The following is a 24996-nucleotide window of genomic DNA, read 5'->3' as shown; positions in this document are numbered from 1 at the left end:
CAGCACTGCAGTACCGCTCCGTGCTAGCGATAACTACATCTTTCGCAGTGCTTCCAGACGTGAAGGAAAGAATAAAAGAGTTTACCGAAAGTGTTGCAGGGTATCTTAAAATAAAAAGTTATACACCGTCACCTTAGTTCTCGTTAGGCGTAATAAGACATCGTAACATCTAATGTGGCTTCTAGTTGGCATTAATTGCGAGGCTGGCAACATGGAATGCTAAAACATTTTTCATTAGATGCTTCCTTGCAAGTTTTCTATAGGCTTAATTCATTTGCCTTAAGTTTGTGCGAAAATTCCTGCCGCTGATATCTGCGGTTTTGCAATAGGCAGTTTGGGTGCCTTGAGTCATCTCAAAACTTTTGAACTTGGCAAACTTTGCGCTGGTGTCTTTCTGTGCGGGCGCAGGTTTTACCGACGTGAGCTCTGGATTGGTCATCGTTGATGGCTACGACGTGACGACGTCCACCCGCGAAGCGCGCTGCAGCATGGGGTACTGCCCACAGAACAACATTTTATTTGGCGAGCTTACCGTCGAAGAACACCTTCACTTCTTCGCCGTGGTAAGTCACCTTTTCGATAGTGGACATTGGCTCTGGACTGTTCAACTCCAAAAATGCTAGCGACGCTGGTGAAACGGTGCCAATAGCTGAAGTTTTCGGTGTTTCAGATTTCAGAACGTCATGCCCATGGCTCATACTTTACAGCATTTCAAAACATACAAACCAGTTCAAACAGACTTCTGGGCTAGTTGGCATTCATTTTCGCGAGGTGTAAAGCGCAGTATTTAAGGCGAAAAACGCGGAACAGTGACAGGGACAAGTGCTTGTTCCCGCCATTCTTTCGAAGTGTTTCGCCTTAAATGCTGCGCTTTACACCTCACTGCAAAGTGGCTAAGAGAAAAAATTAAAGCCGTTCCACTCAATGTGCAAGCTGTCGGAAGTTCAGAGCAGTGATTCGCCATAATGGGCTGTACCGGCGTTATCCGCTTACTGCTACCACCCCATGCAATTCAAATTTCCCGCCTTCGCAGTGCTCGCGCGTCCCCTGCCTGAAACTGCGTCAGCGGGAGTTCTGTTCTATTTGTGCTTTTTCTCCCCGCACGTACCGGCGTTGCTGTGGCACATTTTGCGTTTACTATCGCAACAACCAACCCAATGCGCGTTCTTAACTAAAGGAACGCGGGCGCTGCCGGTTAATTACGCATATTTTTCTTCAAATGTACCTATAGTTTTCTTTGCGCTAAACAACGGGAAGATGTATGACAAGCGCCAGCGTTTCACGAGTTTCGAACGCTTATGACTATATAAACCGCTTGGCTTTCGAAGCCTCTGGGGTACGTCGCGAACAGCGTTACTTGGATTGGATTTGATTGGATTGGCTACACTGACCGATGTTGACCAGTTTCGCGTAGCTAAGGTAGCCACCTTAGCGTAGCTCCTGGAGAGCCGTATGCGAAAGCGTGGCGGTTGGATTGGATTGCATTGGATTAGATTGGATTGGTTTTGATTGCATTAGATTTATATTGGATGATAAGCAGCAGTAAGCATGATAATCAGCTAATCCTAGACAACCAGGAAAGCTAAGAATAACCAGCTGAACCTTAGCTCACGCTACGTATATCCTGGCATAGCCGCTTGGCTTTCGAAGCTTCTGGGTTACGCCGCGGTGAAGGGACCGTGACTAGTTATACCCTAACGCCGTGGCGACATTCTTTTTTTCCGGATGTCATTGAAATGTGGAATAAACTACCAAACGATGTTGTGGAGTGCTCGGGTGTACATCAATTTGAATTAGCTATGGATATGTTTTTTAGAAATAGTGCGTCATCCAAAATCTGTTCATGACTGTGCGCTAAGAGTATTTTAGTTCACCGTTTTGTTCCCTCACCGTATTTTGTTTCTGTGTTTTGTTCTCTTGCAGTATTTTGCAATGTTTTGTTCATCACTGTGTGTTATTGCAGTGTTTGTTCCCTTAACGACCCTCACTAGAGGGTCAACAGTATTACCAAATAAATAAATAAATAAATATGCTTGGTTCCAGCGAGCGAGCTAGGACGACAAGGCGAGCGCCTAAAGTGCTGTGCACTTTAATAAGTGCGTATAAAACTAGTCCGTTCACCCGCGCGACGCGTCCGTTGCAGCTGAGGGGCGTCCCTCCGCTGGCAAGGCGAGCCCACTTGGCCAGCCTGCTCCAAGATGTGGGTCTGACGACTCATGGTCGCTCGCTGGCTGCCCAGCTCTTGCCGGGACAGCAGCGTCGTCTGAGCGTCGCCATAGCCGTCCTGGCGACACCCAAGGTGCGTGAGCAGCTACCGGCAATCCACCCATATTCACACTCACCCCTTCTACGGGTAGGGGTGTACAGGTGTAGGGGTGTACATGACGAAAAAATAACGAGAAGTTGGTCCTTATTAGCCGGGGGTTAGGATGTATTGGCGTAAGCTAAGGCTCACGGAAATAAACTGGTTCCCGTTGTATCATAAAAACAAGGTTTGGTTCTCTGGATTGGGTGAGAATTCTTTGACGAATACCCCAACGCCAACAGTGTGATGAGACCCGTATATTAACAAAATGCGTAATTGATAAAAGCTAATCACATCATTCCAATATCAACAAAAAAGAAAATCAAGGAACAAGAATATAACCAACAGTATTAAAAGTTACTCAATGTAGCTATTAATACCCTAACCTGGCAGTGTGGCTATGATTAGTCAAACTGGGAACTATCGCCTGTTGCAGGGCTGAAAAAAACAACTGCAAAATAAGTATCGAAATCGCAATGCTTAACCCGATCCGGCGCCTTAATTCAGGCGAATAACGCAGTAACAAATAAAAAAAAGCAACATATAAATAAAAATAAACACCATAGCAATATATATAAATCTATTAGGAAATGAATAATTAAGAAAATAGGTATATAAATACAAATTAAAATAAAATCACAGAGTTGCAGCGCCTAACCCGTTTAGTCCAAAAATGCAAACAATGAAGAATAAGACGCTGTCTGGTTGAAGTGCCATTTCAATGCCCCAAGAAGTGGTGGTTGGTGAAACAAACAAGTGGTGGGAGAATGTTTACGCGTTAGTTGGAATTCTCATATTCTGTTGAAGTTTTTTGCTCCGGCGCGTCTGGCGCCACACATAACTGCGATAATTCGTGAAATGACGCCAAATTTGATAATTCGTGAAATGACGCCAAATTTGAGATAATTCGCTTTTCATATACGCAAAAAAAAAGAAGCGAAATAAATGCAGTGTTTGCTTAAACTCATATTAGTCTTTCCCAAATTTCTGAATAGCTCCTGGTGGTGATTTTTTTCTGCATTTGGTTAGTGATAACACTGCGGGCGCATCCTTCACCTGAATTGGATTTACTAGTATGAGCAGCACATTGATTATGTAAAATTTAACTGCGTAATGAGGAATACGAGAGGGGACACACTAGCTCTGTTTCACAACTAATTGTAATGGAAAATTCAGAGCAAATATATGTGTTCACGTGGCGCTTTACGTTGTGCTCGCTTGTGTTCAGGCCTTTGCGCAGTGAAATTCTACGTAAAGAATCGTTTCGAAGTCGCCCAACTGTCTCTGATGCCATATAACTCTAGGTTTCTGCCCCCTTTTTCAGTAATGTTGTGACCGCGTTATATTGTTCTTGTCGCAATATTATTCTTAGGAGAAGAAAAGCCGACTATGCTGCAAAAGACGACGAAAGAGTGGGCAGGAAGCAGCCTGGCTGGGAGGAATCATGTCTGCCAGGTACAGCCTTTGTCAAAATTTTCTAGGCCAAGTCAAAGACTTCTAGCAACAAAGAAATCAAGGCGCAAGACTGTGATCAAAATATTTTATGAAAGTATAAAGAAACGTGTGTTATCATCCTTTTTGGCATAAAATGTTTCGGCCCCCCTTGAAAGGTAACCTGTACTTTGATGTTTTTGTGGCCTTTGCACTTTTGGCATGACCCAGACAATTTTGGCAAAGACTGTACATACGGTAATTAGATCATCGTTCGTTGCATTTGCTCTGCCCCCACGTAACAATATTAACACGGCGTGTTTGGAAGTGCTGAGTTGGAATGGTATATGAAGGACTCGCGTCTCTTACGTACTCGCAGCTGGTTGTGCTGGACGAACCTACAGTTGGGATGGACTCTCGAGGCCGGCGGGACATCTGGGACGTTCTGCTCAAGGTTCGACGACACTGCACCATTCTGCTAAGCACACAGAACTCCGAGGAAGCCGATGCGCTGGGCGACCGCATTGCGGTCATGTTCAAGAACACGATCCGGTGAGATTCTCGGGTTGGGCTTGCCGCCCAGTTTTGCGACAACGCAGACGTTCCTTGCTCGATTTGCACACATTTGACATTCCTTCTCGGAAGAGTTACTCTGACTTCCCGATAATTTCTGTCCTTGCGTAATTTTTCAACGTCATATTATTCTTGAATGAATTATTTGTCACCGTCCGTTTGTTTAAACGGTACATGAACTAAGTAAGTAGGCTAACTAGGCCAAGGGCCTGATGTTCCTTGGGAGTCCTGTTGAAAAAGACTGATGCCGTCCTTCTTTCGCGTGTAGAGTTCCATTTCAGACCACGGTGAATGGTGTGTATGAATCGTAAGAATGGGGTTGGCGCATTCGTATTTTGAAAGACATAAACGAACTCAATACGGTTTTGTGCTGTAAGAGCGGCGTTTTAAAGCAAAGTTTTCTACCTTTACCAGCCAATGGTTCTATCGCGGCGCGCGGGACAATAAACTCCCAATGCGGCGGAGGCGGCTACTGGGGTGGGGGTGGGGGTTTAGGGTTTCACTTACGGAGCACACTGTAGATGGTGCGGCGAATTTACCCAGGGTTTTCCGTGTGGAGGTGCATGCACGCCGGCGGGCACGTCGGAGGTATACGGCTAGAGTGTACGGCTGTGTCTTCTGCTTTAGCGACAGTTGTTTTGGGACTGTTCTGGCGCAGCTTCGCGTCCATTGCGCGCTTCCTTCGCATGGCTTGGTTAATTTGTTCGACAGCACCTCTTGGGTAACCCGCACCCTACTGAACTAAGTGGTCGTACGGCAAACGGCAAAGATTGGTTAAGGATTGGTTTGCAGGGCGGGAAAACAAAATGTAGAGACCACACACAGACATCTGGCCGTTAGAGAAACCCTACCCTTTGCGCACTGCTTGCCACGAATGACACTCCGTTTTCTAAATTGGTGAATACCAATTCGCTTGTGTTTTAACTGGTATTACAAAAGGCGAAAGGAGCAACTAGTTTCTGATAAATAGCGACTATAGAAGTTCCGTCAGCTTTCTCAAACGTACTATAATAACTAGTTTAAATCGGTACAAATGGGAATCACCAAGCTCACATGCCGAATTGTTTCAGTGTCTGCGCTTGTGTTGCGCGGTGGTGTAGCCCCAAGATAGCCCATCAGGATGGCTAGGTTCCGCCGTCTCACCCTTCGAAAGACGCTCCTCTCCGTGTTCTCTCACTTCCGACTCACGGCCGGGCTACAGCGGCGGCGTCGTCCGCCGCTCTCGCCCGGCCGTATAGCCGACACTCCTGCGTTCGGAACGCCGCCCCCGCGAATTCGAGGTAACGGCTGACAGAATCTCTGGTTTCGCTGTTTGTAGAGCCACGTGTGGGAATTAAAGTGACGCCGCATGGGCAATTGTTGTGGGTGTCGTTTAAAGCTTTGCTTTCCAACCACCTTCACAGCGTGGATTGGAGCCAATTTTTTTGCCGTCGGACGTATGCGTCGAGACAGTTTGATAAGCATAGAGGAGATCTGCTGAGTGAAATGCATTAGTAGCTCATAGGTTGCCGATAACGATATCCGTTTGTTGTGATGACGTTCACTCCTTGATAACTCATGAAAACCTGCATGAGTTATCTCTATTTCATACCGATGTGGCAGAAACCATCCACACGAATTCCTTCGTCTGCGCATACAAGACTTTTTGTATAGCTTCGGGAACTTTATATATTGCATGTGACGGATGTGCGCCCTATCGTCTGTGTTGGGGTTATGGTGCTTGTGAGGCACCGGCGCTGGTAGTCGGTGTTGTTTTTGAGCTAATAAAGTCACGTACAGACCGACAACCGGACCAGAATGTTTCGTAACGTTGGCATCTGGGGGAATGAGAGCGTCTTGATATTGTTGCTGAAACTAGCGTAATTGTAGGGTTCCTCGGTGGTCGAAAACTCGTTACCATTTCGAATCCCGTTCAAATGTGGCAGTAATATGGAATTCGAACCTGGGTAGCTTGATGTTGTTGCGGATTTCTAATCTGCCGCCAACATGGACAATGATCATGATTGTAGAGACGCTGACAACGAAGTGGCACGTTCACGCGCCTCGCGATGCGTGCTGGCACGTTCGCTCGTGATTGGAATAACAACGCTCTGGCTTGACTGTGCACGGCTTAGCGTCGCTCCCGATGGGCACAAATAAACCCTGAAGATCGACTTTCTCGACTCGTAACAGATGTCACAGAGCAGCATAACTGATCCGGCATAACTGCGTTCACCGTCCACATGTATACATGGGGCCAAAAACTGCCTTATTGAAAGATCGGAAAGTGCGCGAGGTTCGCGCGTTCCCTGTGGCGTTGGCTTTATAAACCTTTTCATCCGTTAATCTTTCATAAGATCTGGACAGGTTCTGGGTGGTGTTACGCATGCGCAGTCACATCTTCCTGTCGGCTGCCTCGCATTATATGGCGCCGTTAGCACAGCCCACTGATAAAATGGCAGCTCCCAGGACGAAGAAGCGAAAAAGGTCTATAGGGACTGGGCGGCCGTTGTATGGCACCACCGTCGTTTCAGCGAACAGCGCCGCCCATGGCGAACCGCTCCTCAGTGGAATGCCGGTGGTGGTCAGCGCAGCGTAGTTCTGCATGGCTTTCTGTCGTTTTTCTGCGGTGGGGCTTGCAAAGCGTACGTAACCCCACATGCATTTTTCAGATCGGTAAATCTTGAGCGTGGATGTGACGTTTACGAGGCATGTCATGTGTGTTATTTACGCCCATACTCAGTATTTACAAATAGCAGACGACGCTCAATGCGCCAAGCTGGAAGTCAAGCTGGAAGTGAAAGTTCGTTGCTGCATGTAATTTTTTCATGCCTGCAAACAGTTTCGCGAATCGAGGAGTATATTGCCGCTAAATGCTCCCACAAAGCCGGTGTGGGCAACCGATCTAGGAATGCTGCGGCGCTGGCCTTTGGCAGTTGATGACGAAACGGCGTCGACGTCGTGCACAAGCGAAAGACAAAGTTGGGGGGTGTCCTCGAAAATTTCCCTCAAAACAAATTGTGACGGACGACGCTACCGTAACTTCATTACCTACGGCTGAAACGTGTTTAATTTCACAGAAATGCTCTTACTACAGTCACCGGGATTCGTTGATAGAATAAATACCGCATGATAGTAGAACGTTATTGCTTGTCGTGGAGAAGCATTGCTTTACAAGAATTGCAATGGTTGCTGGCTAGTTGGTAAATGGTTTTTCAAAAACCAATTTATGCGTGGCTGAAGGACGCAATACAGGAGGGTGCCCGAAACCTGTACTCAACTTCACAACTGAATGCTGCGGTCGGTTTACAAGCTGCCACCTACGCTTGAAAAATCATGCACACCTCCGTCTAACGACGATGATGGTTTATCGCAAAGCTCTATCGTGTGGGTTTCCTTCGTTGCCTTCTGGATTTAAACTTTGACTAGTTAACCGTCGAATTTGACCAGCACGCAGTTTCGTCTTTTGATCGCAGCGTCTTTGACTTTGACCATTTCCCATTCGATTTCGCACGAAGAAAGCTTTGTGTTCAACCATCATAATCATTAGACGGAGGGCTAGATGACTTTGCTGTTTAATTTTGGACTTCCATGCCCCCTCTCCAAATCTAAACTTTTTCCAGCGTGTCGGAAATGTCTCTGGTGGAGGACTCGGGCTCATGCACTCATATTTGAGAACTAATCGCGCGTTTTTGGTGTCTTCACCAGGCGTTCCACGATTTTTAGGTACTCTGTAAAGAATACTTAAGCATTAAAAAACACCGGCTGACGTTAACACTGCCACATTTTTTAACTATCGGTGCCAGCCTTTATTCTACGCAGGTGGTAAAACGGGAGGGAGAGGAGGGATGGTTTGTAGCTTGGGCTGTTGAGTTGGTGAATAACTTTGACTCTTGATAAAATGACCACCACAAACGTGGGATTTCCACTTCGGCTTTCAGGCTCCCATGCTGTCACAGTGTCACTCACCAAAACCGAAGGTACAAAGCTCACGGTTACAGAAAGTGTAAACTACCGCAACATTTCTACGGCTACACGGTAATCCATCTCGTATGCAGGTGCCTTTCTGTTTAAAGCACACGTACCGAGGTATCCCGGAGATAAGGCGGGCGGGGAAACCGTAGTCATTGATACCAGTGAAGATAATTTAAAGTGATAAAAATGAATTCTGATATTGCTAATAGTTTTATTCCTACTCAGATCGCGCGGGGCCAGGCGCAGAGCGCTGCAAAAAGCGCTCGTGTCAATGTAGTCCTTCCCCAACCTTACAAGCATCCAATAAGTTTGCGTAGCCGTTAGTGCATTTAAGAAGAAAATAATACTAATAATAGCAGTTTTATTCGTACTCAGAACGGGTGGATCCAAGCGCAGATTGCTGCAAAAAGCGCTCATGCCATTGCAGCCGATACCCAACTTTAGACGCGTCTGACACGCTAACGTAGCCATTACTGCATCTAAGAACCCAACACATCTGTCTAGACTTCGTTTCACCTCACATGTCTGCTCACAACGCCTCCAAAACATACAAAGCACCGAAGCAAACACGACAAAAACAACGGGAGCTGTGTAGTCCAATGCACCGGCTCATTCCACTGACGAGGGGAGCGCCGAGTGGTGGCGCCACCCGTCCAGCTGCCCGGTCCTTATAGAGGCGTGCGCTGAGGCCAGTCTCAAGGCTGAATGCGAGGAGACGCCTGAATACCCCTGTGCAAGGCGAACAGCCTTGGTTGTAGAACTAATAGCTTTTCCTCGCAGATGCGCCGGATCGTCGGGCTTCCTGAAGCGGCATTTCGGCGTGGGATATCAGGTGTCGATGAACAAGGGGCCGACACCTTGCAACGTGCCTGCCATTGGACAGATCGTGCGAAAGTACGCCCCGGCAGCGCGCCCGCGAAGCGACACGGAACAGGAGGCAGTGTTCGCCCTCGGGGAGCTGGTGCCTACCAGAAACATCATTGCCATGTTCAAGGTGAACTCCGCTTTTGCAATCACTTTTGTGCGCGCTTATCGTGTTTTTATTTCTTCTGCTTCAAACTGCGGCATTTTGAAACATACAGCTGTGTTTTTCAAGTGCTTTCTATTTGAGGTGTTATTGTCATAATTGCAAAGCTCTGACCGTGTTGCTGCATGTACCTTGTAATAGCATTGTCACTACCTGCCAAGATATTGTCACGTAACCAAGGACTACGCAAGTCTCTTCAGGAAACAAATGTTTATTTAAGCGACCTTCAGCTCCGTTAAACACTGAAAGGTTAACCAAGCGGCGATGAAGATGTCAACAACGTGAAGTGCACAGGCGAGTGTCGGCGAATCGAATACGGCATCTTTTGCCCGGCGAGCGTTTATCTTTCGTAGGAATCATATCTGGAATGGTCGAACGAGATCGAGAACATTTACGATTATTCATGTCCTTTTCAATATGAGAAAGCCTGTGCGGCAAGAAAAATCAGCAAACATGCGCTTCGCTTCGAAAACAGATAAGACAGCCCGATAATACGCGGCAGACGATGCACGTTGGTGTTTTTTCTGGGAAATGCGGCAGCAAAGCGCATGCGCAGGCACAGCGGCCACGGTCATGGCGGTTTTCAGTGTTGCGAAGCGAAGAACTCGCCCCCTAAACTTTTCAGTGAATGCCACCTATAGCTTTCTAGTGCTTTTAAACGCGAAGGAGCATTCGTTGGAAGTGCTGCAGGGCCCCTTAAATGTAGGCCTATTGTGATTGTTGTGTTCTGTTTGGACAATGTCATCGTGTTCACGCAGAAATGTGCCTTGGGTGTAATCTTCTGGTCGTAATGGTTGGGGTCGGCTGCTGGTTCCGTAGCAGCGAATGCCTGTCTTTTAGGTCACCTTGGTGACATTTCTGTGTTCCCTTCCACCTTGGTGTGAATCGCTTTTCACGGCTGCCCCTGAGGTAGGTGCATTAGATTCTCTCACAGCAGAGATAGCACCGGCAGCAGAAACGTATTCAGTGGTGTGACTGTGTCCTCCACTCATTGCCATTGTCACGACCATGTTTTGAGTGCATCGTTTTCTTTTAACACTACGCGTGAGAGTCTTGACCAATTGCCTTAGTTAAACCTACATTCATGCCATTAGCGTAAACGTACTTTGAATATTTTGTTAGTAGCACCTAAACCATCTAACAGCTCATTCAGTATAGTTCATACCACAAGCTTCCACTGAGGGCGCCTAACTCACCGTGCAGGGGGTGTTGAAAGGACCTTTCAGTCTCCCCTCTCGGCGGGTAGAACCGCAAGGCCCCGACGCCTATTCTTGCTTTCCTTCGCGGGGAGTTAGGCCGCCTCAGTGGACGCTCTATTGAGAACAATGCAGCCCCCACAGTGCCCCATGCAGCTTGTGGTGTGAACTATAGGTTCATTTTTTGCTTGCTCAAACCACGCTTAGGTCGTGGTGTAGGGGATGCGTGTTGTACTCGTACTCCGTAGTCAGCAGGTCGGACTCTCGGACCCAAACTCACCCGATTTTCTTTTCGTTGCTTGTGTTCTCTTCACGCTGACGGCCATTATTGGTACTATTTTTTGGTCACGCCGTCGCAGGGTAGTTTGGCATAATGGGTCATTTAAAGGAGCCATGAAGAGAAAATGCAAGTTGGTTTTATTTGAAAGATTTCGTGTTTTTTAGTGCCCCCAGCGCTTGTCCGGATACAAACGGCGCTTTATTCACTGAGAAATTAAACAACTTAGGTTAAAATTTTGATTTTCCCGCTCAATTGTGCGTTTTCGTGGTCCCAAATGACATCACAGGAACCGACCGCTCTGCAGCCTAGAGTACCTTCATTCACGCATCCGCCGTACAGGGTAGAGACACGTATACACTGGCGCCGCCATTTTCGGTTGCTCGCTCGCCGCCGAAGCAAGTCATTGTGTCAAAACCGCGCTAAAATTATCGCCGCAACGCGGTTTACTGAAGAAGTTTGAATCATATTGTCTGTTTCGCGTTTATAGGTCTCGTGGGAAACGAAAAGAATAACGCGTTGAGCCCGTTGGCCCAATTGCGGCGGCACGGGACCGTTCAAAGGTTGTCTCCACCCTGTACAGTGGTGTTGGTTTGTTCCCGCGTTTCTTTACGTTCCGTAACCTAGATGGCGCCACCATACCGTGGCAAGCGTTTGGTTTGTTTTTGCCCGCATTTAAACCTGACTTGTTTTTGTTCTGGGAGAAAATATTCGTTCCCTGAAACAGTGCTCGCTCGACAAATGGGGTCACGTAAGACACCGTTGCTTGCGTCAACCGGCCAGTGTCGTCTCAGACAACCCCAAGCCCCGTAGTGCTGTGCAGCTAAACCAAGCATGCTGTGCACAGTACGAACAGCAGAACGCATCAGTACTTCTATGTTTACATGTGCTTCCGTAACTTCCACTGTTTGTCCCATCATTCTTATTGCTTTGTAAAGAATGTGCCCTAAATTTAAGCGCAAATCGCTCGTTCGTCTAGTTTGTAAGCTCTACCTAATTTGCGTCTGCTTCTGCCAGCCTCCTCCAATCGCAGAGCTTAGCTCATGTGACATCATAGGTTCTGTTGCGGGAAATGAGCTGGTGGGTCGCATGACCATTCCCGTTTTTCCTAATTATGTAGCTTATTTGAGCGAAGTTTACGTTAAAAGTGGTGTCAGTATGATTCTAACGAGACAATATTTTGAATGAACCAAACTTGTGTTTTCTCTTCATGGCTCCTTTAAAGGTACCTTGTACACAAAATACAACTTTTTTAGTCGCAAAGAACTAGCCTCTAGTAACTCATTGTGCCCCAATCCAGCCACAGAGAACGTTGCCGTAAAAAAACGCAAGAAATGTTAAAAAAATTTCGAGTTTCGTTCTGCGGTGACGTAATACAGGCAGAAGTGACGTAATAACGAGCTCGCACCAAAAATCAGAGTTATCGGTGTGTGGACCGCTCGTTAGCATTCAAGTGATACAATGACTTGAACTGCAGGCCCCACTACAATCGCCCAATCATGATTCTTTGGGTGGTACATATCGGGAACGCCAACCACACAAACAAGATTGTGTGACGACACAGAAAAAGCGCCGGAAAGTGACTGGGCAGACGCCACGGCTACATATCTTCTCTTTAATGTCTGGGTTATTTCTTTGAAGTTTGCGGTAAAATTGGTGTCGTTGTTATCGAGACAAAGTAGTCTTTCTAATGAACCCAATTTGTGTTTTGTCTTCATGGCCTCTTTAAAAGTTCGCACTAAAAGTCGCATCCTTGAATGAGTGGAAAAGTGGGGGCTTGGGAGGCAGGGAACTATTTATGAGGTGGTTCTTCATATCCTATATTCGCTCTTCCAACATTGCACCATTTAGTACAGCATATACACGAATTGCGGGTTTTATTTTCCGCGATCAGCTTTACAAAGTTACCGCTCGACCGTAATGCTTAATTACACTGAAACGGTTTCGTCCATTCGCGCGACCCAGGAGCTCGAGGACAAGTGTAAGGCGCTGGGTATTGCGTCCCTGGGCGTGACGGCACCATCGCTGGAGGACGCTGTCATCCGCGTATGCGACGATCATCAGCACCCGCTTCCCACGCCGGTAACCAGTGTACCTGGGTTGCCGGGCGCCGCACCGCACACTGCCAAACAAGGTGTTGCAGCTGTGCCAAAGGGGCACCTGGTTGAAGCCAAAACGAAACGTGAGCAGACGGATCTTGTGGGGCTGTCTTTGGGCTCTTGAACACACCATAGTGTTTCTCAGGCTGCCTGAACCGGAAGCTTTGGTCTGTCTGTCTGTCTGTCTGTCTGTCTGTCTGTCTGTCTGTCTGTCTGTCTGTGCCCCAATTCAACTGCCCGGTTAAAAGTTGCATGATCAAGGCAGAACATAAGTACATAACTAACGATATCAGTGGTATTCCAGTTAAAAATAGAAGTCCAAGTAAAGACACAAAAAAGTGCTAGAAAAGTTTCCGGAGATGGCGCTCGAGCAGTGCAAACGTGGTGCAATTCAATTAGGCAAATCTTAATTTCAAGTTTGTCATTCTAGGGGTGTTGGGAAGGGTAAATCGTCCTTTGTGGCCAGACTAGAATTGAGATACAAGGTATTTCGTTGTCTGTATAGTGACTTTGTCTGTATAGTCTGTATAGTGACACCTACAACTATACTGTGCCTTGTTCAGATGTGTTTTGTTTCGTTCTATGCCCTCTCTGGTGTGTTCTGCATGCTTGGCATTGACTCATTGTCACAATTCTACATTTCGTTGAAAAGTAGGCCCCCCTTTGCAAAAGTCCTTCTAGTATCCTATGGACTCTTTTATTTTTTCGCTTTTATTTTTTGTGTTTACTTCACCAGCGGAACCATATGTTTAGTAACATAACTTGTGTTATGCATAGCAAAAAGAGAAAATCTTGAGATCAAGCCAACTCGTCTCTCATGCATACGCGAATATATCTATTGTTTCCTGATAAGATTGTTTATCACTTCGCGTAGACTTGAGCTTTGTCTTTGATGCGTTCTTTACCATAAACACACACAATTTCTCAGGTTTGGGCCCATGGTCTTTTTACGCAATGCTTATACTGCTTGGGGTTCCATGTAGGTTACGTGTCGGCGAACGAAAAGTCTTGCGGTTGGCCATGTATTTGAAGCACGAGCCATTCTATAGCGCGAGGCGTCGGAAAACGAACGTTCCGATGGGCGTCGTCGCCACCAAATTTGCACACCGTTCAAAGCATGATTTGATCTTCAAGCTTATACGTCTCATCCCGTGTATATGCATGTTGAGGAGATTAGTTAAAAATTCGCCCCATTTTAAAGATCAAAACATGACTTAAATCTTAAGTTTGTACGCCTTATCGATTGTATATGCATTTAGAGTAGATTATTTATCAATAGGGAACATTTGCAAGATCAGTAGAGTAAAAAAATCCTGTGCGTTAACGTATGTGCCTTCCCTAGGGACCGCCGTCAACGCTCAAAAGGAATATCGTGTGGTCATGACTTTCACCTAGATTTTGTCACCTCTGCCGTGTGCTTTTTAAAAAAAGCAACGCTGGTCAACCGCCTTGGCACCTTTGTCAAGGCGGTTGACCAGCGATGCTTTTCATGAGCTATTCCACATGGCTGATGATTTTTTTTTGTTGTCATATTCTTGGCGCACACGTGTTGTGACTGGGTTTTGCGAAGCTGGAGTGGTTCAATGGTACCCGCTTGAGGATAGCCCAGTTATAGGGGAGGAAAGTTCAGGAAGCAAAAACCACGCCGTCTATCTGGTCTGCGTGCATTTCCTTTGTACATGTCATAGAGTTTCATACTAATATATACTAGAGGGGAATCTGGCGCCACTGTCAAAGGGAGCCGCGCTTCAGCCAGCGTTCCGTCACGTACCGGGGAGTCACGTTCCACTTGTCCTTGGCATGGCTCATGAACAGGCTGAGAAGTTGCCTCTGGCTGCAAAAAAGAAACAGTATTACCGAAGAAGATTAATAAAATGTGTTTTGTTCCTATAAAATTAAAGCACCAGAAAGATTTATTTGTCAGGAATTATATAGAAGCTTTATGCAAGATAAATAAGACAAAGAGAGAGCGAAAGGAAGCCATGTGGCTAGCCAAGCCAAGGAACGTCACTAGCTGCAATGGCGGCGCCGACGACGGCCCGCGACTGCAGCGCCAGATTTCCCTCTAGTGTATATTCATATGAAACTCTATAGTCGGTCCATGTGCTGTGCAGAGTCCCTGGTGCGCGCCATTGCCACCGCGGCCGGCAAGGAGCCCTCGTGGTTCGCCCGCCTCTGGGCGCTCGTGGCCAAGCGAGCCACGTACGTGTGGCGCCGCAAGCGGCAGCCGCTGTTCAGCTGGCTGCTGCCGCCGCTCATGCTCAGCCTGCTCTTCTTCCTCGAGGTGCTGGCCCTGAGGGAGGGCGCGCCGAGTGGCCGCAAGGGCGGCAGCAGCCACACGCTCAATTACACTCTCCAGGACGTGCTTGCCCGACCACTGGTGGGTGCTATCTGCAGTGCGCAAAATACGCGACATGCCGTTCTCACGTGTGTACAAGCCAGGAACTGTCGATTCATTGATTGGTTGATCACGTAACCCGTTTTCATCGGTGAGACACGTGTCATCGCGGCAAAAAAGTTACTGTGTCAGTGTTATATTACTCTTCAAATTTTAAGCTGCTTTTAGCGGAAGCTCACAATAAATATTGCCCTGTACAGCTTGTAGCTTTCCCACGTTATATGCCTGTATTCGCTTTTTCTCCACAACCATTTCAATCTTACTGTATAATCTAGCGCTCTATACCGGGTCGTATTGAACACTGCCGTAATTTTCTGGAGCGACTGGTAAAAGGATCCCGCTCTTCCGCGTCTGTTTCTTCGAGGTAAAATTGCGGTTTCTGACGCCACGGCTGGCGGTCGAGCCCCAGGTATTTTCTTAGATCAATTGTAGGCCTTTATTGTGTGAATAAAGGTGTTTTGGTATCGTTAACGCCGCTTCAGGTGTGGGACGCAGCTGTCTGTTACTACGTTCGGTTGGCCCTCTGCATTCTGCCGGAAGTGTCGGGTTTGCGTGAGTGTGGGGACGGAATGTCGCTCAATAAACTGCGCGGACGCAGCACCGATACGTGTCGAGAAAGTGACACCGCAGTAAGAGGTTTAAGGAAGGTCTTTTTCGGTTGTCGCTGACAAAGCCGTAAGTCTGGTCGCCGGTTCACAGTTACCGGCCGACTGCAAGCAGTGATGTTCCGTACGGGGAATTTTCCTTTTTTCGGTGAGTTTTCTGGAGTAATTTTCACCAAAAGGAATAACAGAGAACCTTTACTAAATGGAGGAATTTTAGGTGTGAGTAAAAAAAAATTAGTCAGTAAACCACACCTCGAACTATTACTTCCTCAACACTCCGCCGGATTTATGTCCCCATATCCGCAGTCGTGTTCGCACAAGCCACAAGCATCCAAGACCGCTTCCAATCCAGTTCATACAACAGGAGGGAGATTAGAGGAGAGATTACTGCACAAGAAAGAGCTAGTACATTGTGAAGCGGCGGCGGTCGAAGGACTGAAGCCTTTTCGCATGTATTCCTGCGCAATATACAAAAAAGTACTTCGGGTGTGCCTTAGTTCGCATGCTGCCAACCAGAGAAGGCACCAGCAGTCCCGGCGCTGAGCTAAAAAATTACTTCACTCACTCAACGATGTCGTGTTCTTTTTCATGCGGGTAGTTTTAGCTCAAACGTTTAGCCTGCAAAGTAAGCATGCTATTGGTTACAAAACGTGAAACGCATAGTCAAATGCTGCTGAACGGGAGATGTAGCAGGTGTAGTGAAATATAGTTTCCGCTGAAACTGATTTTCTGAACGGCGTCTTCGTTCCGAAGGCTACGGAAAGTAAATATAGGTTGCGTTGGCTAACGCCCAAAACGGAGCAGGAATCCTCGTAAAGATCTTTCAGCTGCAAAAAGAAAATGCAGCGGAATTTGCAGGGAATTCTTGAGAAACCTCCGGGAAAGAAAGGCTTAGGGAATTTATGAACCTAGAAATGGGAATTTTTCTCATCAGTACGGAACATCACTGACTGATAGTTTAAGGTCGCCAGGTCCTGTTCTGGGGAGGGACTGCTGGTTTGTTCCTGGAGAGCCTTCTCGTTCAAGCAGATCCCAAAATTTGTCAGTGCAACCATTCTCTTCTTCTCCTAGTTGAATGCTTCGTCTACTCGTGACAAAGCTCGCTTGTCGGTTTTCTTGTTGGCCGCCTGGTCATCCCGAGTATTATTATTCATCTCGCCATAACAACGTCGTTCTTAGCGCTCGCTTCCATTCCATATCAACGCATTCATAGTTTCACTGCTTATTTTAGTACGTGTTAACTATTGATTCCAGCATTATCCGCATATTAATGAGATTTTAGAATCTCGACACTCCTGTCAGTATGCATGCTTCTGACTACGGAGTCTAAATTGAATTATATTCCAGAGACTCGGAGATCGTAGGAAATGTAGAGGGCGCATTCTTGCGATTTTTGTCTCGGTTACAGCAAATCAAAATAAAGCACAAGAACAGGAAATAGCTTGCCTGAGTAAAACGTAGAGTGGTAACTACTGCAGACTCCAGTTAGGATGAACTCGAAGGGAACGTGGAATGGGTTTATATTATCCAAAATTCGTCCTAAGCGGTGGGTTTTTCATTGGGGACATTACAAAAGAGCAATATTGCTGTTCGTTTTAACCATAGAGTTCGTCTTAACAGCTGTCTACTGTATTTTATAGATGCGCAACCAAGTGGGGATAAAATACAATTAAATAACCTGATACAGAGACTGTAGGCTACAAATATTCCCCCACTCTTTTAAATATTGGGCACTTCTGAGTAAGGGCTCCTCCAAAAACCAGCTTCAATTTCGATCTTCGCAATGTTTTCGCAGGGATTCTTTCAGTCTGACGGCTCACACGAAGACTTCTACAGGAAACAAATGGAGCCGTTGCTGTCGAAGCCTGTCGTCGTAAGGAACGTGAGAACGGACGCTGACGACGCCGGAGGAATGCTTGCGATCGCGAGGAACAATCTTCGCAGATATGTCTTCAACATTCACTTTGCCATTCAGATGAAACGCAGCACGGGGTGAGGGGCGGATTCCACGCCTTCTGTAAAAACGTAAAGCCTAATGTCATTCCACCGTTCTTATCGTTCTTATCGTAAACGAGTAGTACTGTGACCAAAAAAATTCAATGTCCGCACTGCGAATGTGGATGAGCAGAGTAGCTGTGAAGTCACTGTGACTTCCGGTGGCTTGCTGTCGCTTTGATGCACACTGATCGGCATACGGGCAACTGCAAACACATTCGACGCAGGTACACCGCTGCGTGGTCGGTTAGGCGGGGTCGGTGCGGCATCAGAAGCCAAATACACTAATACCTCGTTAACTCGAAGTAGTAAAAACCTGGAAATATTTCGAAATAAGGGGATTTTCGAGATAAGCAACGTTGTGCGAACTGCCATAAAAAAATCAAGTTACCAAATAGTTCGTTTGCAAGAAAGGCTCTATCTTACCAGCTCTTCAACGGGAGCCTCCAATCTTGCTTTTCATAAAGGTTTGAAAGAGAAAAAAAAATCGTCTATAAAACCCTTCAATTAACTGTTCAGTTTGGTGTAAAAACTTATCGGTAGCGCTGGCTGCAACAGGAGTTATCCGCTGAACGCCTGCGCTCATTCCAAAAGTTACCCGCGCTTCCCATTGAGTTTTCCCCGCACGACACACCACTACCTTCTAGTACACTGTACCTCTGCGCATGTCTCTACGGTCCCATGACTTGCCACAGGGTTGCTTGACGAAGTTGATATGCCTCTAGGCTCAGACTTCACGTTCGGGGAAAACACCGGCTTTGTGGTTTGCGGGGATAAACGGGAAAAAATCGAGGAACTTAAGCGCGGCAGCATCGCGCGAATCTTGCGAAATGGTCCGCGGCAGCGAAATTCTCGTTCCGCTCACAGTCAAGATTTTGAGATATCCGCAGTTTGGACCAAAAATACTTCAAAATAAAGGGCAACAAATACATGGGACTTATAGGAAACGGTTCAGTGCCGCGGAAAATTTCGACTTAGCCGATTTTTTCATATATGCGAGTTCGAGTTAACGAGTTATTACTGTATCTCTAAGACGAATCGCTTGTTCCCCTGACCTTTCTGTCTCCGACACATCCACGTTGACCTCAAGGGCAATGACCACAGGGGTAGTGTCATCGCGTCCGACCCACGTTCGGAGAGCACGCCTAATACTCCTGTCACACGGGCACTTTCAATCGCGATTGAGTCGATTCAGATAGAGCTCAATCCGGATCGGGTCCTGCTACACGGCAGTTTCATTGGCGACCGAGCCTGATAGCGCTCAAACTCTATCCTGGTTCCCCAATAGCGATCGAGGCTTCCAAGCGTGACTGGACGACAGCGATGATACTCTCGTCCCCGCTGAGTGATGGCACACAAGGTGACAACTTCAAATAACGCCACAAATTGTATCAAATAACTATACACAAATAAGCTTGCAGTAACATTTCTGTAGTTTCGCATAACTACGACCGCGCAAAGTTACCAGACGCCGGCCGCAAAGTACATTTTTAGCGCCATCTGGCGTACGTGAATGTAACTGATGCAACTTCTCGATCGGGATCGAATCTTGCCGTGTAGCGGCGGCGGTGCGTCGAGTGCGTTCGAAAAGTCAACCGCGCTTCACTTCGGTCCGGATTGGAAGTGCCCGTGTGACAGGGGTATGAGAACTAAGAACGAAACAAATACAACTTTATAAAGGATATTTATGGAAAGCAGTTGCGGGTAGGAAACTTGACTGACCCTAAAATCCAATCGGGAAGCAGCTGCGCAATAGAGACACTGAGTAACAAATGAAAAAAAAAAGCGAAATAAAAAAAAGATAGAAGAAAGTGAAAAGAGCTGTACATCCTACAAGTCCAAATTTTTCATTATTACAAGCGCACAGCGGCTAACAAGGAATAATTTTGAAAACAGACTGGTTCAATGAACACTATTATTGCTCACTAGGAGGAAAAGTGGCGACACAATGCAGCTGCGGAACATCAAGTTATGCCAATGTTTTCAGAAATAAGAATTTTGTCGTCGTGTTAGCGCCCAATTCCAATATTATTTTTTCCAAGGTACCCGCAGAAGATTGAGAGCTACAGAGCATTGGGGAGAAACTCAAGAAGATCATTTTTCCAGAAGGGTATGCTGACGGGCCAGTTGGTACATTGTTAAACTAAGAAAAACAGCGCAAACGACGGGACGAAGAAAGGTAAGACTAAACACAGGCGCTGACGAACAACTGAGCGCTTTATTGCAGCAGAAAACATATATGTAGACAAAGGAAAACAACAGAAGGACCGATAATGACCTAGGAGGTATCACATCGGGAAAAAACACGATATCTCGTAAACCTGAACCGCCACGTGCCGATACAAAGTCTAAAGTTCAAGATAGGAACAGCATTTCCTTTTCCAGAAGGGAAACTGATGCCTCACTAATACAAGCACCTCCTTTCTTTTTGATCTTAAACGCTTCAAAGATTTCCCGCTCTCTTCGTCCAGGATACCGCGCGAGAATCGCGCAGTCATGGAAGAGGGGTTCGCAGCCGCAGGAAGCGCAATGCGTTGCCAAGGTGGTACTTGATGACGTCCTTACATTGTTGGCATGCTCCCTCAGGCGATCATTGACGCAGCGGCCTGTCTGCCCGATGTAAGTGCGGCCACACGGTGACAAAGGAATTTCATATACGACGTTTTGCACACATTCAACATAGCGTGTCATGTGATTTTTCCCGCACGTGCTTGCCTTCGGTATTTCAGCATTGACCCGCTTGCACAATCGGCCCAGTTTTTTAGGTGCAGAGAATACCAGCCGAACATCTGCCTTACTTACAATCTTCTTGAGGGCATGGCTGACGCCGTGGTCGTACGGAATCACCGCTGTTTTTTGTCGCTCCTTCTGAGGGCTCTTCTCTGGAACTCTTGAGGAAAGCGCGCGCAACAACCTCGACGCTAAAGCGCACACAAGGTCACTCGGGTAGCCGGCAGAGTTCAGGCGGCGGACCTGGGCATCGAAACTGTGTTGTACCTGATGAGGACAGGACCTGTTGAGAGCATTTGCAAGAACCCCCATGGCAACTCCCCTCTTGACAAGCTTGCTGTGAGCCGAACTGAACGGTAAAAGGCCCTTTTGGGACCTAGGCGCATATTCCCAGCACATGTGCTCATTACTGAACGTCAACGCAAGGTCCAGGAACCTCAGCTGGCCGTCAGAGGGTAATTCCATGGTTAGAACAAAAGGCTCCAGGAGGGACTCAAACGTAGCAAAAATATCTTGAGCCTCTTCGTTGATCGTCTTTTTGTCAACGTCAAAGATCACCAGGAAATCGTCAACAAAGTGAAATGTTTTGAAAACACCATGTTGAGGAATGACACTCTGCAACTGCCTGTCTACGCTGGCAAGCAACAAATCGCTCAATACTGGGGCCAGGCACGATCCAATACAGACGCCTTCCTTCTGGATGTATAGGTCCCCAGCATACTCAACAAATGTGGACCGTAAGTAGAACCTCAACAGTTCAAGAAAGGCGGAAACGGTGGTGCCACATGAATTCTGAAAACGGACTACGCCGTGCTTGTCGATGGTATCACTCACTGCTTCGCAGATCGGGCCTTGAGGTAACGCAGTCAGTTTTTCAAAACTGACTGCGTCGGTCAAGAAAAGCAGTGTCTTGAGCTTGACAGTCTTCTTCTCCGCGAAGACGCACAAGGAAGGATTGCCGTTCAGGGTCATTGTCAGTGAACGAGGCGCATGGCAGCACTCCATAGGTGTCTACCTCCAGCGGTCCCTCTCTGTATTGACAGTAGACGACCCGTTCCTCGTCAGAAGCCCGAGAGAAGTTGACGCCTTCCTCAGCACCCTTGGCAATAAGAGGGTTGGAGCCTTCTCGGTGGACGTGAAGGACCTATATTACTCGTTACCTCAAGGCCCGATCTGCGAAGCAGTGAGTGATACCATCGACAAGCACGGCGTAGTCCGTTTTCAGAATTCATGTGGCACCACCCTTTCCGCCTTTCTTGAACTGTTGAGGTTCTACTTACGGTCCACATTTGTTGAGTATGCTGGGGACCTATACATCCAGAAGGAAGGCGTCTGTATTGGATCGTGCCTGGCCCCAGTATTGAGCGATTTGTTGCTTGCCAGCGTAGACAGGCAGTTGCAGAGTGTCATTCCTCAACATGGTGTTTTCAAAACATTTCGCTTTGTTGACGATTTCCTGGTGATCTTTGACGTTGACAAAAAGACGATCAACGAAGAGGCTCAAGATATTTTTGCTACGTTTGAGTCCCTCCTGGAGCCTTTTGTTCTAACCATGGAATTACCCTCTGACGGCCAGCTGAGGTTCCTGGACCTTGCGTTGACGTTCAGTAATGAGCACATGTGCTGGGAATATGCGCCTAGGTCCCAAAAGGGCCTTTTACCGTTCAGTTCGGCTCACAGCAAGCTTGTCAAGAGGGGAGTTGCCATGGGGGTTCTTGCAAATGCTCTCAACAGGTCCTGTCCTCATCAGGTACAACACAGTTTCGATGCCCAGGTCCGCCGCCTGAACTCTGCCGGCTACCCGAGTGACCTTGTGTGCGCTTTAGCGTCGAGGTTGTTGCGCGCGCTTTCCTCAAGAGTTCCAGAGAAGAGCCCTCAGAAGGAGCGACAAAAAACAGCGGTGATTCCGTACGTCCACGGCGTCAGCCATGCCCTCAAGAAGATTGTAAGTAAGGCAGATGTTCGGCTGGTATTCTCTGCACCTAAAAAACTGGGCCGATTGTGCAAGCGGGTCAATGCTGAAACACCGAAGGCAAGCACGTGCGGGAAAAATCACATGACACGCTATGTTGAATGTGTGCAAAACGTCGTATATGAAATTCCTTTGTCACCGTGTGGCCGCACTTACATCGGGCAGACAGGCCGCTGCGTCAATGATCGCCTGAGGGAGCATGCCAACAATGTAAGGACGTCATCAAGTACCACCTTGGCAACGCATTGCGCTTCCTGCGGCTGCGAACCCCTCTTCCATGACTGCGCGATTCTCGCGCGGTATCCTGGACGAAGAGAGCGGGAAATCTTTGAAGCGTTTAAGATCAAAAAGAAAGGAGGTGCTTGTATTAGTGAGGCATCAGTTTCCCTTCTGGAAAAGGAAATGCTGTTCCTATCTTGAACTTTAGACTTTGTATCGGCACGTGGCGGTTCGGGTTTACGAGATATCGTGTATTTTCCCGATGTGATATCTCCTAGGTCATTATCGGTCCTCCTGTTGTTTTCCTTTGTCTACATATATGTTTCCTGCTGCAATAAAGCGCTCAGTTGTTCGTCAGCGCCTGTGTTTAGTCTTACCTTTCTTCGTCCCGTCGTTTGCGCTGTTTTTCTTAGTTTAATCATTTTTCCGTGTGGACGCGACGCGTAGACGGAAGGACATCGGCTACCGCCAGATGTTATCTGTATAAAGCTACGCTGCAAAAACAGGCTATCCCTCTACCCCTGCGGATAATGCCTGTTTAAAGGGACCCTGAAACACTCTGTTGAAATTTTAAATGCTTGCAGAACGTAACCACCCAACACACCTAGTACTTAGATTAGGGGGTCACGAAGTATCGTAGCCAAAAATTACGGCTCCGTGCCCATCAGATAACTTGGAAACTCGCTTAAATTTTTTTTCTATCTTTCCGGGTTTTGACGTTCTTCGACCTCTCGAATTACGTCATTAATGCCATGTAGTGGCTGTTGGCCGGGTTTCCTTCAGTTGCAGCAATGAACGCTTTTCGACAACAAGTCTAAAAATAAAGCTACAGAAACAAAGCAGAAACGGAACACGTATCTGGTGCGACGAGCAAATCACGAAGTGGCCCTCCGTGCTTGCTTTCGCTGTGCTTGCGGACGCGAAGGAACGTGTGAAAGCGTTTATCGAAATTAAGCGTTGCAGGGACCCTTTAAGAACGTCGTTTATCTATTCACTCTGTTGAAGAGCACCCCGCCCTACTCACGCAGCAAGAACAAGACAGATAACGTCAGATAACGTCACAAGCGCTTGTCCAAGGTTAAACTAGCGGCATCTGTCGCCAGAGAAGAAACTGCGTGGTCGCCGCCACGGGAATTTTACTCGCAGCCCCGAAATGAGTCGTGGCCGCTACCCATAGAGTTTCATACTAACATATACTAGAGGGAAATCAGGCGCCACTGTCTAAGGGAGCCGTGCTTCGGCGATCGTTCCGACATGTTCCGGGCAGGTACGTTCCACTTGTCCTTGGCATAGCTCAAGAACGAGCTGAAACGTTGGCTCTGGCTTCAAAAAAGAAACTCTTGAAGGTTCATCAAATTGTTTTGTTATCATAAAATGGAACCTCCAAAAAGATTAATTTTTCAGTTATTACGTAGAAGCTTCATGCACGATGAACAGGAAAAAAAAAATGTTACCCTTTTTTTGTTGATTTTGGCTTCGAGACAAAAAAGAAGCCATATGGCAAGCTAAACCAAACAGGCAAGGAACGTCGCTAGCGGCAATTGTGCCGCCCACGGCGGTCCGCGACTGCTGCTACAGATTTTCCTCTAGTGTATATTAGTATGAAACTCTATGCCGTTACCATTTTGTACATCGGGTGCCCTTCACCTCGACCTACTTAGATCGGACCCCTCCGCGCTTGAGTGTGTGGCGAACTACGCGATTGTGAGTGGCCTGTTCAAGGCAGTGTGATGCGTGTTTCTAATCTATGTGCCCGGACACAGATGTGAAAGGAGCTAGGGCTATAGCCATGACTTGAACATTGAACAGTGATCTATTAACTGTAAACTTTTTTTTTCTCCTGACCCAATCCCCAACTAGGGCCTATGGCCTCCTGCTCAATAAAGCCATTCATTCATTCATTCATTCACCCTCTCTCTCGCCGTCGCAGGTACGAAGCTTTGTGGTCCGCGTCGGGTTACGTTGTGACATCTGGTCGCACGCCCGCGCTTGCCGCAATGGACCGTTTCACCTTCAGTACACATTCTTGCTCCGTGGTCCTTCCGGCGGGTTTTATAGGCCGGCTGTAGCAGTCACTCAAACAAATCGTGTGTCACTGCTCCAGCGTATATATCGCAAATTGATCAGACCAGCGAATCTTCAACCCCTCCCAGCTCCCAGACAGCCCTTTGCTGTAAAATATTTTTTTGCTTAGAATTGTAATGTTGCATTGTAG

General features: G+C 47.2%; 1 protein-coding gene across 1 annotated transcript in view; it reads left to right on the top strand.

Moving 5' to 3' along the window:
- Window positions 1-616: 616 nt before the first annotated feature.
- The window catches only part of LOC144146401 (phospholipid-transporting ATPase ABCA3-like), a 47406-nt gene continuing 23026 nt past the window's right edge, over window positions 617-24996 (top strand). Inside the window, exons 1-7 of the mRNA XM_077678356.1 lie at window positions 617-631; window positions 2144-2299; window positions 4116-4288; window positions 9044-9257; window positions 12729-12945; window positions 14977-15242; window positions 17661-17857. Of these exons, the coding sequence (XP_077534482.1) occupies window positions 617-631; window positions 2144-2299; window positions 4116-4288; window positions 9044-9257; window positions 12729-12945; window positions 14977-15242; window positions 17661-17857 (1238 nt within the window). The remainder of the gene's footprint in view (window positions 632-2143; window positions 2300-4115; window positions 4289-9043; window positions 9258-12728; window positions 12946-14976; window positions 15243-17660; window positions 17858-24996) is intronic.

The sequence above is a fragment of the Haemaphysalis longicornis genome, unplaced genomic scaffold (assembly GCF_048455015.1).
Source record: "Haemaphysalis longicornis isolate Haplotype H1 unplaced genomic scaffold, Haemaphysalis longicornis Haplotype H1 scaffold_7, whole genome shotgun sequence".
NCBI lineage: Eukaryota > Metazoa > Arthropoda > Arachnida > Ixodida > Ixodidae > Haemaphysalis > Haemaphysalis longicornis.
This window is presented reverse-complemented; position numbering and strand designations above follow the sequence as displayed.